Genomic DNA, 17,395 nt, shown 5'->3' on the forward strand with positions numbered 1-17,395 from the left:
GTGAGGTCGATATTGCAGGCTGTAGACTGTGATATCGATAGCTTATTTGTTGGGTTCATTAAGCAAGTGGGCGGGAAGATTCGTTGACAGCAGCTGACGCAGATTCGGAATTGTTATTCTTGGGACTCGACCTAAAGACACATCTGTTCTCGGAGTACTTGACGTTTCGAATTCTTGGGCAAGACCCACTCTCATTTTTTTTCAGTTTTGGTTTTCAGTATAAGTATTTTGAACTTCCGTTACTAGTTAATTGTTTTGACGTTACAAATGTTTTTGGAAAAGTATTTCTGTTTTCGTTTTTAAGTTGATTCGAGCTTTTGATCTATATGTTAGTACATATCTATTTTGACGTTATCTGGCCTTAAATTATTTTGTGTTTTCGACTTTATATCTTATTAAAGTATGTTTCTACTATTACATTGATGAGGAAAGAAAGTATGAGTCTGGGGGCACGAAAGATGGAATCATTGCAACCCGATCGCGACGGGATGACATTTTTCCTTTTGTGCAACTGCTCTGATTTGATTTCTTCGTTACGTATATATATGTGTATCTTTTTTCGTATTTTCGAGTTTTTCAGTGTAGTATGTTATTTTAAATTTCGAGGACGAATTTTTTTTATAAGGGTGGTAGATTGAAACACCCCAACCCCATTTTATTTAAAAATTGTTTTAAAGCCTTAATTGGTGAGCCCATGGGGCCCACCTTGTTTTATATTATGTTTTCTGGTCTCCCTCTCTCTTCTCTCAGTTCTCTCTTCTCCCTCACCTTTCCCGCAACTCTCTCTCCCTCACTCTCTCGGCTCTCTCTATCTCCACCCCTCGGAGGGTTTTTCTTACCAACTAACATCACCATCGTCTTTATCTCGTCGCTACGAACTCAACCATAGTATTGGCATCTTGAAAGTCAAACCATGAAGCCCCGTTCATGAGCTCCGGCGAGCACCGCCCCTTTCGAGCCATTTCCGGCCAATCCACGGCGCGTTGGCCGGCGTGTAAGGTATCAATCTCTTCGTCTGCCTACGTACTACAACTTTCCTTTTTTTCACTCAATTTCGTTGAGTATTGAAGAAGTTATACTCATTTGAATTTTACCCAGTTTCCGGCGACCTCTGAGGCTTTCGAGGAATTTTCCGGCCAAATCATGACGAGTTAGATGTCGTGTGAGGTACCATTCTCTTCGTCTCTTCAAGGGCTACAACTTTTGTTTTTGTCTCGCTTGATTTCGTTGAGTAGTGATAAAGTTATGGCTGTTTAAAATTAGGTGGTTTTCCGGCTGAATTTCCAGCCTTCTTCTTAGGCAAAACCAGGCCTCTCAGGCCCTTTAGAAAACCCGTCGGGCCTTAGGCCCGTGTTGTCTTAAGCCCAAAACCCTAGCCCCTTTAGTTTTTAAGTTTTGTTACTTGGTTTTTAAAACCCTTAGGGCCTGGGCCGGTTTTGACTTAAAGGGCTTTAAGCCCTGTTAGTTTTTGTGAGGCCTTAAGGCCTTGGTGCCGTGGGTGTGTGTGTGTGTATGTGTTTATGCATGCACATGCATGCCGTGTGTGTGTGTGTGTGTTTGGGGTTTAAGCACAAACCACATTTCTTCACCCTAAACCCTTTTAACCCAAAAACCTTAGAAAACCCAATATATCCTAATCCTATTTAACCTAAACCTTAATCCGGATTTCAAGCCTAAAACCCGTTAGACCTAATTTGACCTTTGACCCCCGGTCAATGTTGACTTTAGGGTTGACTTTTCGGGTTTTCGTCCGGGACCCTTCTTAGGGTAATTCGACGTTCTGAATCCGTTTCCAATGTCCGTTTTCCCAAATTCAATTTCTATTATATAGTTTTATTTATTGGACTCTTTATGTGCTTAGGGGCAATTATTGTGACGTTTCCATCTTTGCTAGTGGCGCAACTTTTGGCAACTAAGTACTGTGAGTGGACCCCTTCTAAAATTTCATGATTTTATAGTAATTGCATAAATGATTAGCATGCCTACGAAATTTGTGAATTGATTTATATCAATCCTGTTTACTTAATTTATTGATTTTGTCTCGTGTTTTGGTGAGGAAATAAATGGTTAGCCTATTTTGAACTATATTTTTATATATCGTATTTTCTATAAAAACCATGAACTGGTAGACTATCCGATGGATGACGATAGGATACTAGAACATGTTTTAGAAACCCCTCTTTATAGTATAGACGATGGATGACCTTATACTATGAAGTGGTTATTTATGAGAGGCGTAAATATTTGTGCGTACCTAGTAGACACTATGCCGCCTGGGGCGAGGATCTGGTGTTGGCATGTAGGCTGGGAGAAATAATCCCTAGCGAAAGGCTGAGGGACATGGAGACAGGCATTGGGCCGGGAGGGAGTTATCTCTGGCTACGGGCACAGAGACTGAGGTGCAGGCATTGGGCCGAGAGTTATTATTTATTCAGTGATCTTTCTAGCAGCACACCGCGTTTACGAGACGATTTATGATACATTTATTGTTTTGATTTCCGCGATGCGTTTCTGCGATATGACTTTTGAGATATTTGGCATGCTAGGATTTTTTTATTAAATCCATCACTTATTATGCTAGTAGTTTTCATTATTAAACTGTGGGGGTTAGTATCTTGATAACTGTTTTATTATTATTGTATATATGAACTTGGTCCACTCACCTTTGTTTTTCGCCCCTTGTTGAACAACAAAAATATACAAAAATAGAGCCCACACAAATTGGGTCAAATTACAAGGCAAAACAAAAATGTGATCCAGCCCAAAAAAAAAGAGAGGATGGGCTTTACATACAAATTAACATCCATAAGTAAATAAAATAAAAAAAAATAAATCTGAATGTCTTCCTACAAAAGGGGGAGGAAACTGTTCAAAGCCGATCTTTCTGTAAGGCATAAAAAAAAACTGCATAGTTAGTGGGAGAAGTTAAGGGAAAGTGACAGGAGGTTAGAACCTCCATCTTCCCCACGTAACAAATTCTAGAGCTTTCTTGGGACACCTATAAATAGGCATCACCTGCAGCAAGTAAAGGACACAGAAAAAAGAGGGGAAACTCTGCCGAAAATAAGAGCAACTTTTAGAGAAAATACCAAAAGCAACAAGGTGCTGCCAGGAAAGAGAGCACGCTATTCAACCATTTCGTGCTTTCAAGTCAAGATTTAAAGAAGAACATTCATCACCAGGTATGAAACAAGTTCTATTTAAATTATTATTTTTCTCTTGTTATGTTGCAGAAAGAACAAAATAAGAGCAGAGACCACAGCAAATAAAAAAAAGCATTGTAGCAGCAAACACAAAACTGAAAAGCAGTAGAGAGACAAAAAAATGAGGAAAGGGAAACAAGCAAAGGCATATAAGGCCTTTGTCTCTTTGTTTGGCATACTTCACCAATCAAATGGAGGTGGAGACTCTGAACAATCCACCGACTCCCTACAAACTGCAGCAGAAATAATCTCCAAGAATCCCATGAATTTCTTCGGGGTGGCCTAGACCACCCCGTGAAGTTTAAACCAAGTCTAAATGGTCTACCCCTTTGCCAAATTGTCAAGTGCAGTTTCAAAGTTCTAGGCTTAAGTCCCCGAGAAGTAAGACAACAAAGAGGCAACATATACAAAGATGCAACTCAAAGAGAAGAAATTATTCTGTTTGGTGTTTTTGCTACCCACGGGTACAAAGCATTGAGGATGCCTTTGGCTAAAATTTATATGAAAACTTCCCTTGACCGACTCATTCTTGGAAATTCCCCAATTCAAGAAGAAAAGTAGGAAAACATACTCCAAAAGAATACTAAAGGAAGAAAAGTTTATGTAAAAGCTAAAGAAGGTGGATATCATATTTGGAAAAGCTAGAGGGAGTAAGACCACGTGATTGACAAATAAAGATATCTTTCTGTAAAAGCAAAAGAGGTGACCGACTCATGCTTGGGAAGTTCCCCAATTCAAACACCTGATAAAGACAAATGAACAATGTGGATGTCATTTTTTTTGTCAAATATTGGGTCAAAATATTGACCAAAAGCATTGAAATGAAACTGTCAATATGCTACAAGACAAACGGGAAAGAAAGAAATTTTTTTTTTCAAACTCTAAAGAAGTAGCTAAAAGGCATTTGGTCCCTTGCCACGTGAAGGTGAAACAAAGAGCTTCATCCTGTCAAAATTTCTCACTTGCTCTCTGCCATGTAAAAATGGGACAAACCATGTGAAAATGGGAAGAAAAAAAAAAGGATTTGCTGCCAAGTCATTTAGGAAACCAACCCACCAAGCGGAACAACCCGTAGCAAAATGAAAAATTGAATTCGAATTCAAATATGCTTTCTCACGGCAGGACTAGCAAGCATTTGAAGGCATGGTTGCCTATTCTTCAAAAAGATTTGAAAGTTAATGAAAACTTTATCAAGTTCATGGGCATTCACATAGGCAAACATCACTTTGTACAATGGAGAAAATATGGTAGGCATCAAAGGCAGCACACAGGAAGAAGCAAAAAGAAATAAGTGGCATCCCACAGACTTCAGAGTGCATTCCTCACCTGTGGTGCCATAAATTAACGCTTGTCCAAACAATCGAATGGAAGAGAGGTCTATTGCCAGGACAGCCTGCATGGAATAATTAAACCAATCAGTTGCAGTTCAGAACTTCAACCCACTCCAAAATCAAACCCAGAAAATAGAAAACGAAAAGGGGGAAACCTACTCGATCTCTTCTCCTCTTCGTCTTGATTTTCCTTCGACCTACAAAGAAAGCACACGAGCAAAAAGAATAAAGGCAGCAGAAAGAAGAAATCATGACCTCATATAAAAAAAAAGAGAAGAGTCCTTACGGTTTAGGGAGGAAAAGAAGATAAATTGGAACAAATCAAAAGGAGTTTGAACTCTACCAATCTTACCCATCTTCCTTTGGAAATCAACGGTTGACAAACCTGAAAAGAATTCCAAAACATTACGAAATTATTTGAAGCCCAAGTATTACGGTTCCTGCTGGATGAAAACCACATGTTTAGAGTCAAGAAAATGAGGACTTCCGAAGCAATTACACAAGAGGGGGCCTGGATAAAGATGCATCTCACGTGGGAGTTTAGACACGTAGAAAAGAAAGTCTTTGGACTTGGAAGAGTTACATAGAAAAAATGGAGGAGTAAAAGTTTGTTGTCAGAATGTTTGAAAAATCAAAGTGGGTTCAAAGTCCCATTTTTTTTTTAATGGTGTTGAAAATAAAAAGAAAGGTTCTCTAAATAAGTTTTGACCTATACACCTCATGTGAGATAGACTTTGAGTCCCTTTTTTTTTTTAATGAAAGGAAAAGCAAACCTCTTTCCACTTTGAACTAAAGTACTTCACGTGAAGTTCAAGTGGAGAAAAAAAGTGGATGTGACGTGCTCCTAAAAACCCTCCCAGTTTGTCATACTCAAATTAATGGGTCATTTACATTACCCATTAATTATTCAAATCTAATCCAAATGGCTCCTCATTTTCCTAAAAAGTCTGAACACAAAAATCATTCAAATAACGAACTACGCCGGTTTGATTCTGTTAAGGATACGTAGGCAGTCTAATATCAAGTTTTAGACGCAACCGTGAAGTCGAAACGAATCCATGGTTTATATAAACTAAATTCACTCATACCATCAAATACCAAAATGGCACGAAGCCAAAGAAAAGTTTCAAAGGGCTCGAAGCTGTATCAAAATTTCAAATGGCATGAAGCCATATCAAATTTTCAAATGCTCCTCGCCCGCATGAGCTAAAACTGCACAAGGCATCAAATCCAAATAAATACCAAATCCATGAACTACGAGTGACTTGATCCCTCAAGAGGGTACGTAGGCAATCTAGGGTTCGACCTAGGTGCAGTCACAAAATCAAACAAACATCAAATTCCTCAAGTTACATTTTTATTCGAATTGGAATCAAAGGGTATTTCTTTCCCAAAAGAAAGATTGTAATTAATAGGCGTGTAGCCTAGAATGGGTCGAACTCGAATTAATAAAACCCTCTTCGGAAAACTGAACGAGGGTGAAATTGTGTCGAGTGAATTATTTGTTTACATATTATGTACAATTTTTGCTCAACACCCCTATTCAGGACTTAGAATCAATGCACCTAATCCCGGCATCAAGACACTTCCGCAACAGCATATTTGAGTCCTCTCGATGTAGGACCCACTTCTCTATTTATTCAATTTTATCTCAATTCTTTTTAGTGATTAGGTTTAGTTGTATGTTCTGAACACGTTCATAAATTATTAACTCATTGTTTTTAAATTCATAACCTTTATTTATTTCTTATTCTTAGCTTTTGTATCAATTAATGGCTTTCGTCAGCCTCGGGTGTCGGCCAGCACGTGTCTATCCTGGTATTCGGGGAATATCAGGGTCGGGGCGTGTCAAGTTTCATACATCGTCTTTAAAAAGTTTCAATGTCATACCTTATCTTCGAATTTGTTGCAATGTCATACCTTCTGTCAGTTCCTTTGTTAAATGCTGACGTGGCATGAGACGGGTCCACTTTTTATTAAAAAATTAATAAAATATTAAAAAGTATTAATTAAATTTTTTAAATTAAAAATTTAAACCCCCCCCGAAAGAAACCCCATCCCCTTCATCATCTTCCCTCCCTGCAACCCAAATCCAAAACCACTCCCACCCATCCTCCACTTCCTCCGCGTACCCATCTTCCCATCTCCCTCCCCCTCCCCCCCCCCCCCAAACACGAGCCCAACTTGCAACCCAGAGCAAAAAAAAAAAAAAACCATCTTCATCTTCCTCGACCCCCCCTTCCCTGCAACCCACCCCTCCCCTTTCTTCCCCATCCCGTCTTCCCCAAACCCACCGTGCACCCATCCTCCACCTCCTCCTCCGCACTCACTACCTGCAACCCAAAAAAGAAAAAAAAAACCCATCTCCCTTTCCCTGCAACTTAGATCTCGTCTTCCCCAATAGGTGTGGATTTAAGGAGTGGGGTGTGTAGAGGAGGGAGGAGGGTGGGTGTGAGGGTGGGTGTGCGGGTGGGTGCGAGGGTGGGTGCGGAGGAGGACGTGGAGGATGGGTGCGGTGGGTTTAGGGAAGACAGGAGGGGGAAGAAATGGGTGGGTCGTAGGGAAGGGGGTTCGGGGAAGATGAAGATGGGTTTTTTTTTTTTTTCCTTCTTCTGGGTTGCAGGTTGGGTGGGGAGAAGGGGGTTGAGGGGGAGGGAATATGAACTAGGTTTTTTTTTTTTTTTTTTTAATTTTAATTTTTTAATATTTAGTTAATATTTAAATAATTTTTTAATAAAAAGTGGACTTGTCTCATGCCACGTCAGCATTTAACAGAGGAACTAACGGAAGGTATGACATTGCAACAAATTCGAAGATAAGGTATGATATTGAAACTTTTTAAAGACGAGGTATGAAATAACCCAAACGTTGAGGTAGTTTTATGTAATTTATCCTTTTTAATTTGTATAAGAAAAATCAACTGTGATTGCTAGTTCCTAGAGAAAAATAAATGTACTTCACATGGAAGAGGATACTGCTCTTAGCATTTCATCAATAAGCCAATTGTCGACTCGCTCTGTTTTCTGCAGAGAAAAGGTAGTAAAACGCACAAACGAAAACTACGAAAGTGAACCATATTCGAAAAAAAGACAGTACCGATACTTACAGATGGGTAGCAATTCTTCACTATGTCCTTGAGTGTCAACCTTAAGCAGAACAAAAGGAATTTAGCACCTAGCCATGAGGCACCCGAAGTTCTTCTCTCCTGAAACAGAAAACTATATTATGAGACTGTTTTTAATCAAGCTTACTTTGGCGAACAACACAGAGGAATATCCTGGAATAACATTCCCACCACTGTTGATAAGAACCACAGATTTGACCAAAGCAGGCCAGAGACGAGCGACAATTGCAATAATATAACATGGAGACAGAAAATCGTAACAAATAACAATAAGATACACAACAGATATGCACACTGGAGAATAAAAGCTAAAAATTAAAGCAGATAAGCCACCAGAACTGGTTAGGTAAGTTGTAAGACATTGTTTAGGTAAGTTGATCATCTCGTTTCTAGTTTAAAACATACCACCAATTGAGTTCCCAACCAGATGTGCTGGTTCACCCACAACTTCAATAATGAAATCTCTAAGCATTTCAGCCCACATGAGTTCAGTGTATTCAATATTTGGCTTTTCCGATTTGCCAAATCCTAATAGTGTGATGGCCCATACTCGATTTCCACCTTCAGCAATGGCGCGTATGTTGTCACGGTAATGCTCCAAGAAGGCTCCAAAACCATGAACCAGAAGAGTAGCAGGACCTTCTTCACCCACAACTGTATACTGACAAAAGGATAGTAGTATCGTAGTGAAAGAGTAGGTACCCCAATCTACAACATAAAGCTAGCCAAGTATTTATCCAGATTACAAGGCACAGAATATCTTTGAAATAGAAAAGAATTAGATAGCCTTTCCATCTCCAGATACGAATACAAAATCTTCTGTCATCACTTAACTGACTTTTTAGAGCGAGAAGCAAATACCACTGTCACAAAACATAACTCAGTTGCTTACAAATATGTTATGCAATACATAATGTTTTTTTGCAAACAAAGCAACTTAGGTAAGTCTCCGAAAAGCCACTTCAATCAAAACATAAATACAATTTTCGCATAACTGGTACAGCACCTCCATTGAGCACACCGAATCAACAGTTGCGGCAATTGTAGCGGATGAATATCCAAAAGGAGATAGAAATCCAGAATCTCGTTCTTTCTTATACTTGAGAGCTTCAAAATATACTCTTCTTCTGGATAGGATAAAAGAAAAAAGGCAGGACCAAAGAGTAGTAAATGAAGCTCCATCCCGACTTTCAGCACAGGGCATCTGTTCATGTATTCTGCAACAAGATTATCCCAAAAGAACCTTTTAGTTAATGCAGGAATGAAGTGGAAAGGAATATCTGATCATTAAGTTTTTTTTACGGTAAAATATGACCACGTACTCCCACCAGTAGTGATCACGTTCTGTTCCCTCCAAATATCTCAAGTATGCACCCAAAGCTTTCAATGCTTTACTCGTCCCCCCTCCCAGAGAATTTCCCTTTGTAGTGACAAACATAGAATTCTCGCGCTTCTTTGATGGGACCTGGACATGTCTAGAACTCGAATTGTTTAGATTTCTTTGCCCAGGCTTCAAAATTTCCTTCATCAAAATCATTTCAGCGCACATCTCTTTCATTGAATTCCAACTCTCTTCCATTTTGCATGGATTTTCTTTGATAAATTGTTTCAAATCATTAAATGTGGGGATGGGACCTGAATCATAGTAAAGCGATTATGGTCACTACTACTTGCAAGATATATCTTCGACAAATTTAGTAACGAAACAAATCAAGTAGAAGTATAAGCAGAAGCATTAACAATATGGGAACTCTTACCCCAATCCACTTCCATGTTTCGACCAGTTAATGTTGCGGAAGACAGTGGCAAAGTTACTGGCAATCTAAGTTTGGTAAATTCATCGTATGAATCTGGAATACCCTTCAAGCTCTACATAATCACACACTCATCCAATCAATTGCTCGATAGTAACTAAGTGAATCACCAACCAGCACCTCAAAAACAAATAAACAAACCAATCAAGACAACGACAACTACCTTCACATCATAAAACGGAGACTGCCACAGCACAAACTTGGGGGAAGACCGCATTGCCGCCAAGGTGTCCCTGACACTATCAGTCATATTCCTTAAGCCATACTCCACCTCCTCCTCGGCATATACCGTACTAAAAAACTGAACCAGTTGCAATCCTCTCCAATGATGAGTGGTTCAACTACTCTCATACAATATAGAAACCTACCCACAGCTTGGATACTGATGTGGCGGAATTCCAATCCAATCCTGCATTTCACTACTACAAAATTAACTATAACTGGCGGTTCAAAAATCGACAAAAAACGTATATTACTGTCGGATTTTAAGCAAAATCAGACACAATATGGATGCAGTGACGGATATAATAAGCGACAGAATTGCCAGCGTCAGGAAATGAATTTTCCGACAGAAACTAATCTAAAACCGACAGAAATTGTGTCGGATATAACCGACAGAGAATAAATTAATAATGAATAAATAATAGCATTTTCTGTCGGATAAAACCGACAGAAAATATACAAAACCGACAGAACTTGTGTCGGTTATAACCGACAGGAAATATATTAATAATAAAAAAGACCATTTTCTGTCGGATAAACCGACAGAACATATAAAAACCGACAGAACTGGGAATATATTAATGATAAATAAGACCATTTTCTGTCGGATAAAACCGACAGCAGGGTGATTAATAATAAAAAAAATATAAAAAGGACATGACAGCATTATCCCTTCTCCTTCTCCTTCTGGTTGAGCATTCTTCTTCTGCTCGAAATGACCCAACATGCTTGAACCAGATTCTGCAGCTAATGAGCAAACCAGATTGAGCTAATAAGGTACACCATATTCTTCACTTCTTATAGTTCATCCTGAAAATACAAAGCAATGAGGATCAAATTGGTTGACCATCTCCGGCCACTGATTGATGAAATGGCGAAGAGTATGATTTGGGACTTCAACTACAAAATATGTTGTCCTATTGACTAAACAACCATGAAAATTCCCATTTACATTTTACCATAGAAAAACAACTCCTCAAGTAAAGTTAATTCCACCTACTTTAGTTTTTCAAGCCATATAAATCACAAAGTTGAATTTGAACTACGTGAAAGAATGAAAGTACCTGCACTGGCTTTCTCCTCAACACCTGAAATGCTTCTGCTCTCATCGACAAAAATCTAAGAAATTTTTTAGTGAGTATATTTTCAAGCTCATCTGCATGCTTTACATATACAAGAGAGAACGCACAAAAAAATGAGATAAGGGAAAAAATATGGGATATTGATTTCAATTCTATGAATCTATATACAACAACAAATCTTGCAGGTGAGAATTGCACCATGAGAGATTACCTGAGGAAAGCCACACTGATTGGGCATTTGAACAGATGGGGAAAGTCATGCCAAATTGAGTACAAGTGCCTAACAAATTCACAGAAACAAAAAAAACACATCCAATTTTTAACTATAGGATCAAACTCGAATTCAGTTCAGAAACCTAACAGATACATTGAATTCCAACCAGGCTTCATCATTTACATATTATCACAAGATTAACATAAAACTTCACTAAAATTTACAAGAAATTAATAAAATATGAGAGATAAGTTCACTTCATTTGTATTGCAATTAATACCAAAACCACCATGAATTCACAATTAACAGTACCTGTAATGACGGAAGCCCACTCGTCACGAAACTTAAACCTGGAACTCCGAAGCACCTTCCTACAAGAATTCAGAATCTGATTCTGAACACCCAAATCAAGCAATCGGAGCCCCGCCCTAGCCATAAGCCTAATCTCCATTTCCGCCCAGAGATCTTTCGGAACCCTCCCCTTCCCAAACTCCAGGAGCTCCCTCAATGACCCGCCTGCCGATTCTGGATCCTCTGCGTACGCTGAGAGCCCAGGATTGACCCGCATCGATGTCAACCCGTCCTTTCCAAAATCAAACACGGCGCCATTACCGCCATCGGCTCCGTACCCGAAACAAGCTCGGATCTTTGAAGCGAAACGAAGACGATGAGTGGGTTCCCAAAAAGACCACCACCTAGCTTCAAACTTAACGACATTCGCCGGAATTCGTCGCTGTGATGACATGCATGCACAGATTCAAAGCAGAGATTAAACCCCAGAGATTTTCGACATAATACTCATCACAAATGGATTAGAACCCACACAATCAAGAGGGGAAAATAACTCATACCTGAGATGGAGTTCGAGATAGCTGAAGCTCTCAGTGTTAATGGCAAAGCACACGGTGATGCATCGATGATACATGCAACGCTGCAGGTTGATTCCCCATGTCCCAAGGGTTCGATGTTCAGATTTTTTAGGGTTGATTTGGTCATAATTGAAAGGAATGGTGGGGGTTCCTTCTCAGAGCTTAGAGAGAGGGAGAGTGCCGAGAGTTAGAGTTAGGTTTCAGAAAAATGAAGGAGATGAGTGAGGGCTGGATGTGGGTATAAAAAAAAATTCATTACTGTCGGTTAAAATCGACAAAAACATTTTTTAAAATATAAACCGACGGAAAATTTTCATTCCTGTCGGTTTTAACCGACAGTACAAAAAATGGCAGCAATATTACCCCAAAATTCCCTCTCAAAATTTTAAATTCCCTCCCAAAATTTTAAATTCCCCCCAAAATTTTGTTACTATTTTAAAATAAAATAATAATTGTTTGGTTTAATAAATAAATAAAAAAATGTATTTAAGTAGAATAAGTTTTTAAAAATTAAATAAATCATTGTTTTTTTTTCGTCGAAAATAAATAATTGTTTGGTTTAATATATAACTATTAACTACATCTTGTAAACTTTTTTTTTTGTCATGTTCATTGTTAATTTGGATAATCCAATTAAAATATTCCAAAAAAAATTGAACATTTTGCTGTTATTTACTAATTGTGTGTATCTTTTACACGTTTTTTATATTTTGCCATGTTCTTTGTTATATTTTGCCATGATTATAAACATACATACTATTTTGTTTTGTCTAATATATATATATATATATATATATATATACTGACATACTACAAAATGTATAATAATTCTACATAAAATATTTACCAAATATTATTGAATTACATATACAGAAGCACAAAGATTGATGTACAAATATCCGAAACTTAGAAATTTTAAATTATGATGATGATCTGAAAATTTCAAAAAAAAAATTTGCAACCGAAAATCCAAAATTTTCAATCTGAAAGATAAGTTAGTTTCAAAATGTTTTAAATTAAAAATAAAATAAAAAAAAACCTTAGTTATTACGGAATCTGTTTGGAAATCACCCTACTGTTGCCATACAACAACAACAAAATGAAATCTTATCTTACTAAAATTAATCAATTATATAAATAATAGAACGCCACTCAATTTTGCTACACTCCTCGACCCTATAAGAATGCAATGAATAAATTTGATCTTCAATTTAAAATATTTACACTATTGGATACCACAAAATATTACTTTATACTTAATGGAAGTATAACATTAACTCTTAAGTGTTTATTTAATCTACCGTTTTGATGTGATACACATTGTACGAAACTTTTTTCAATGATCTAACCGTCAAACTTGTTTGTACACACTCCAAGATCACATACGTAAAAAATTACAAAAAACAAAGGTTCAGAGATTAGGTAACGGAACAAAAGTTTTCGACGGTTATAAACGAAAAATCACAATTTAACGGTTACTTTAGCTCCGGTTTTGATGATTTTTTTTACAGCTACACTCCTCGACCCTATAAGAATGCAATGAACGAATTTGATCTTCAATTTAAAATATTTACACTAGTTGATACCACAAAATCTTATTTTATACTTAATAGAAGTATAATATTAACTCTAAGTGTTGGTTTAATCTACCGTTTTGATGTGATACGCATTTTATGAAACGTTTCTCAACGATCCAACCGTCAAACTTGTTTGTACACACTCCAAGATCACATACGTAAAAAATCGTAAAAAACAAACATTCAGATATTAGGTAACAAAACAAAAGTTTTTGATGGTTATAAACGAAAAATCACAATTTAACGGTTATTTTAGCTCCGATTTTGATGATTTTTTGCAGCTACACTCCTCAATCCTATAAGAATGCAATGAATGAATTCGATCTTCAATTTAAAATATTTACACTAGTGGATAAATCATATTTTATACTTAATGGAAGTACAACATTAACTCTTAAGTGTTTGTTAAATCTATCAATTTGATAGGATATGCATTCTATGAAACTAGTTTCAACGATCCAACCGTCAAATATGTTTGTATATACTCCGAGATCACATACCTAAAAAATCACAAAAAACAAACACACAGAGATTAGGTAACAGAACAAAAGTTTTCGACGGTTATAAACAAAAAATCACAATTTAACGGTTATTTTAGCTTCGATTTTGATGATTTTTTTACAGCTACACTCCTCGACCATATAATAATGTATTGAACAAATTCGATCTTCAATTTACAATATTTACACTAGTGGATAATTTTTTATACTTAATGGAAGTATAACATTAACTCTTAAGTGTTTGTTAAATCTATCAATTTGATAGGATATGCATTCTACGAAACTAGTTTCAACGATCTAACCGTCAAATATGTTTGTATATAATCCGAGATCGCATAACTAAAAAATCACAAAAAACAAACATTCAGAGATTAGGTAACAGAACAAAAGTTTTCGACGGTTATAAACGAAAAATCATAATTTAACGGTTATTTTAGCTCCAATTTTGATGATTTTTTACAGCTACACTCCTCAATCCTATAAGAATGCATTGAAAAAATTCGATCTTCAATTTAAAATATTTACACTAGTGGATAATTTTTTATACTTAATGGAAGTATAACATTAACTCTTAAGTGTTTGTTAAATCTATCAATTTGATAGGATCTGCATTCTACGAAACATTCAGAGATTAGGTAACGGGACCGTAAGTGAAAAAAAAATATTTAAACCATTTGTTTATTTATTTATTTATTTTTAATCAATATAACATTTTAAAATAACATAATAGTCAATTTCTGTCGGTTATAACCGTCAGAATAATACAATCATAACCGCCAGAAACTAAAATAATAAAATAGTCAATTTTTGTCGGTTATAACCGCCACCATAACTTAAAAACCGCCAGAATATGTTAAAAATATTAAAAAAAAAAAAGAATTAAAAAATACTGAGGGTTAAATCCGCCAGGAAAAATCCGACAGAAAGTAACTTTAATCCGCCAGTAAATAAATTATGTGTCGGATATCTTTTATCCGTCAGAATGGCTTATTAACCGCCAGAATCGTCCGACAAACAACTATAGCAATTTTTCCATCTCATAGTCTTAAGATCCTTAAAACGAAAACTACGTCAAACCAAGGTATCAAGTGGGTTGGCCCGACCTATCCCATTTAATAAAACATTAGCCCAACTTGTGGCCCTGCCAAGTTACCATCTTGTTCATCATCTTCCTCAAAATATTTCTTTTTCCTCTTCATAGTCATCAAACACTTGGGTTTTGATGATTTTCTTGTGACTCCTTTTGTGTCCGTCGAGCGCTTGATAAGATTTAAATACTTTGTCACAAGTCTCGCACTTGTACTTCTCCTAAGTCCGGAACAAAGCTCAGGCCCGAAAACCCTAATTGACACTGTTGTCAGACTCATCATCCTCCTCCTCCTCCTCCAAGGACTCAACCACCTCGTGTTTTACTTTTATCATTTTCCATTTATCCATCGAGAGCATGACAAGACACTTGACAACATCTTTAGTTGAAAAAGCATCAGAAACAGAACTCACCTACAATGTACAATGCACCAATCTACCTAGATGGTAAAAATGTAAGTAATGATGGTAATAACGTAAGTTTTGATGATTTTCTTGTGACTCACTTTGTGTCCGCCGAGCGCTTGATAAGATCAAAACACTTTGTCACAAGTTTTGCACTTGTATTTACCCTGAGTCTGGACCAAGTTCAGGCCCGAAAACCCTAACTGACACTGTCGTCAGACTCATTCTCCTCCTCATCCAAGGACTCATCCACCCCATTTTTACTTTTATCTTTTTCTATTTATCCATTGAGGGCATGATAAGACACATGACAACATCATCAGTTGAAAAAGCATCAAAAACAGAACTCACCTACCAATGTACAATGTACGATGTACCAATCTATGGTAAAAATACCAGTAATAATGATAATAACGTAATTTTATTTTTCTCATGACTCACTTTGCGTCAATCGAGCTCTTGATAAGATCGAAACACTTTGTCACAAGTCTTGCACTTGTATTTCCCTTGAGTCTAGACCAAGCTCAGGCTCGAAAACCCAAACCGACGTCGTCGTCATCAGACTCATCATCCTCCTCCTCCGCAGACTCATCCACCTCATTTTTACTTTTATTTTTTCCCATTTATCCTTCAAGAGCATAATTACAACATCTTTAGTTGAAAAAGCATCGAAAACAGAACTCACCTACCAATGTACCAATCTACCTAGATGGTAAGTTTTGATGATGCTAATAATAAGCTATATCAATTTTCCATCTCATAATCTTAGGATTCTTACAACGAAAACTACATCAAACCTAGAGATGAAATGGGTCAAGCCGGCTTGGCCCACTTAATAAAACATTATCACAGCTCAGCCCAACTGGCAACCCGAACACATTAGAAAATGGCTATTATCATGTCCGAAAAAAACCAAAACATATAACTTACTGGAAAATAAGGCGGGTTTGCTTAAGGAATTTGAATTTTGATCACCTAATTTGGGCCTTCGATGTTGCAAAAGTGGTAATTGGAAGGCCGATTTAACATCCAACTAAAATGTACGTTTGACCCTCACTATCCAAGTTTTGTTAGTTAACTTGTTACAACACATTAGAAACTTTGAGGTCTAATATTCCCACCAACTTATAAGCATGATTCCTTCAACCCTCAACCTTCTCGTGCGAATTGTTTGTAGTACCCACAAAGACAGAGGTCATAAACCGCGGGAGCTCCAGCTAAAATGTGAACTTTGTGGGATCGATTATTTCATGAATATTCATCAACTGCGATTTAACTCTGGTTTGGTGCACATGTTGTTGTTCTTGTATGCAGTTTTTCTCCTTCGCGCAATCCATCAACTTATAATCGTTTGGTTTTGTGATCGGTTGCAGTTTTTGTTATCTCAGTTCATAGATCTCTAATTTGGCGAGGATTGGAAGGCGGCTGAGAATTTTTTGGGTGTGTTATCTCTGCTTCTGTTTATCCCAATTTTAATATGTAATTTTTTTGGGTGTGTTATCTCTGCTTATAACTCCGCCTATGTACTTACATTGCCGGTCCCAAGCCCGGATAAAGGAGGAGGGGGAGGGCGTCAGGTAGTCGACAGCCGGCACTCCATGATCACGTCGAATCCTTATGAAAATGAATTCAGAACAAAATTGCGCTAAAGCTAGGGCGTCACCCGTAAGTGGCGCGCTGTGTGGCCCGAGCACAGTGATAAGTGAGCAAGGGTCGCTGTATCTCCATCGGCACCCGGATGCAGTGTTAAATGAGCAAGGGGGCCATAGAAACTTCTTTTCGAACGACTCCACTCAAAGTTGTTTGGGAGCATATGCTCCTATCAACTTTACACAGGACACACAAAAGAAGTACTTTGATCCTATTAGACGGGGGAGGGTGAAGAAGCTAGGACAGAAGGGTAGAGTTCAAGAGAGCAAAATGCGTTTAGGAACGTGGAATATAGGAACCTTAACGGGAAAATCTATG

The 17,395-nt window shown here is 37.4% G+C and overlaps 1 protein-coding gene and 2 long non-coding RNA genes across 3 annotated transcripts; all 3 read right to left on the reverse strand.

Moving 5' to 3' along the window:
- Nucleotides 1-2,612: 2,612 nt before the first annotated feature.
- On the reverse strand, nt 2,613-4,831 carry LOC139198160 (uncharacterized). The gene is made up of 2 exons (XR_011583435.1): nt 4,694-4,831; nt 2,613-4,596 (listed from the first exon to the last, which is right to left on the reverse strand). It is a non-coding gene; the product is annotated as an uncharacterized lncRNA (long non-coding RNA).
- Nucleotides 4,832-7,509: 2,678 nt separating this feature from the next.
- Nucleotides 7,510-7,899, reverse strand: LOC139198159 (uncharacterized). The gene is made up of 3 exons (XR_011583434.1): nt 7,786-7,899; nt 7,641-7,739; nt 7,510-7,557 (listed from the first exon to the last, which is right to left on the reverse strand). It is a non-coding gene; the product is annotated as an uncharacterized lncRNA (long non-coding RNA).
- A 696-nt stretch (nt 7,900-8,595) lies between these two features.
- Nucleotides 8,596-9,768, reverse strand: LOC139191069 (uncharacterized). The gene is made up of 4 exons (XM_070811565.1): nt 9,636-9,768; nt 9,416-9,527; nt 8,981-9,293; nt 8,596-8,875 (listed from the first exon to the last, which is right to left on the reverse strand). Exons 1-4 carry the CDS (start codon nt 9,720-9,722, stop codon nt 8,596-8,598), a joined length of 792 nt encoding a protein of 263 aa, XP_070667666.1. The 5' UTR covers nt 9,723-9,768.
- Between the last annotated feature and the right edge of the window lie 7,627 nt (nt 9,769-17,395).

This window comes from Malus domestica, chromosome 01 (genome assembly GCF_042453785.1).
Source record: "Malus domestica chromosome 01, GDT2T_hap1".
Lineage (NCBI taxonomy): Eukaryota > Viridiplantae > Streptophyta > Magnoliopsida > Rosales > Rosaceae > Malus > Malus domestica.

Excerpts from the sequence above, each read along its gene's own strand:
- LOC139191069 (XM_070811565.1), bottom strand. The coding sequence starts at position 9,722 with ATGACTGATAGTGTCAGGGACACCTTGGCGGCAATGCGGTCTTCCCCC. Across the intron at positions 9,294-9,415 it reads AAACATGGAAGTGGATTGGG|GTCCCATCCCCACATTTAAT; the intron begins GTAAGAGTTCCC and ends ACTATGATTCAG. Across the intron at positions 8,876-8,980 it reads CGTGATCACTACTGGTGGGA|AATACATGAACAGATGCCCT; the intron begins GTACGTGGTCAT and ends ATCTTGTTGCAG.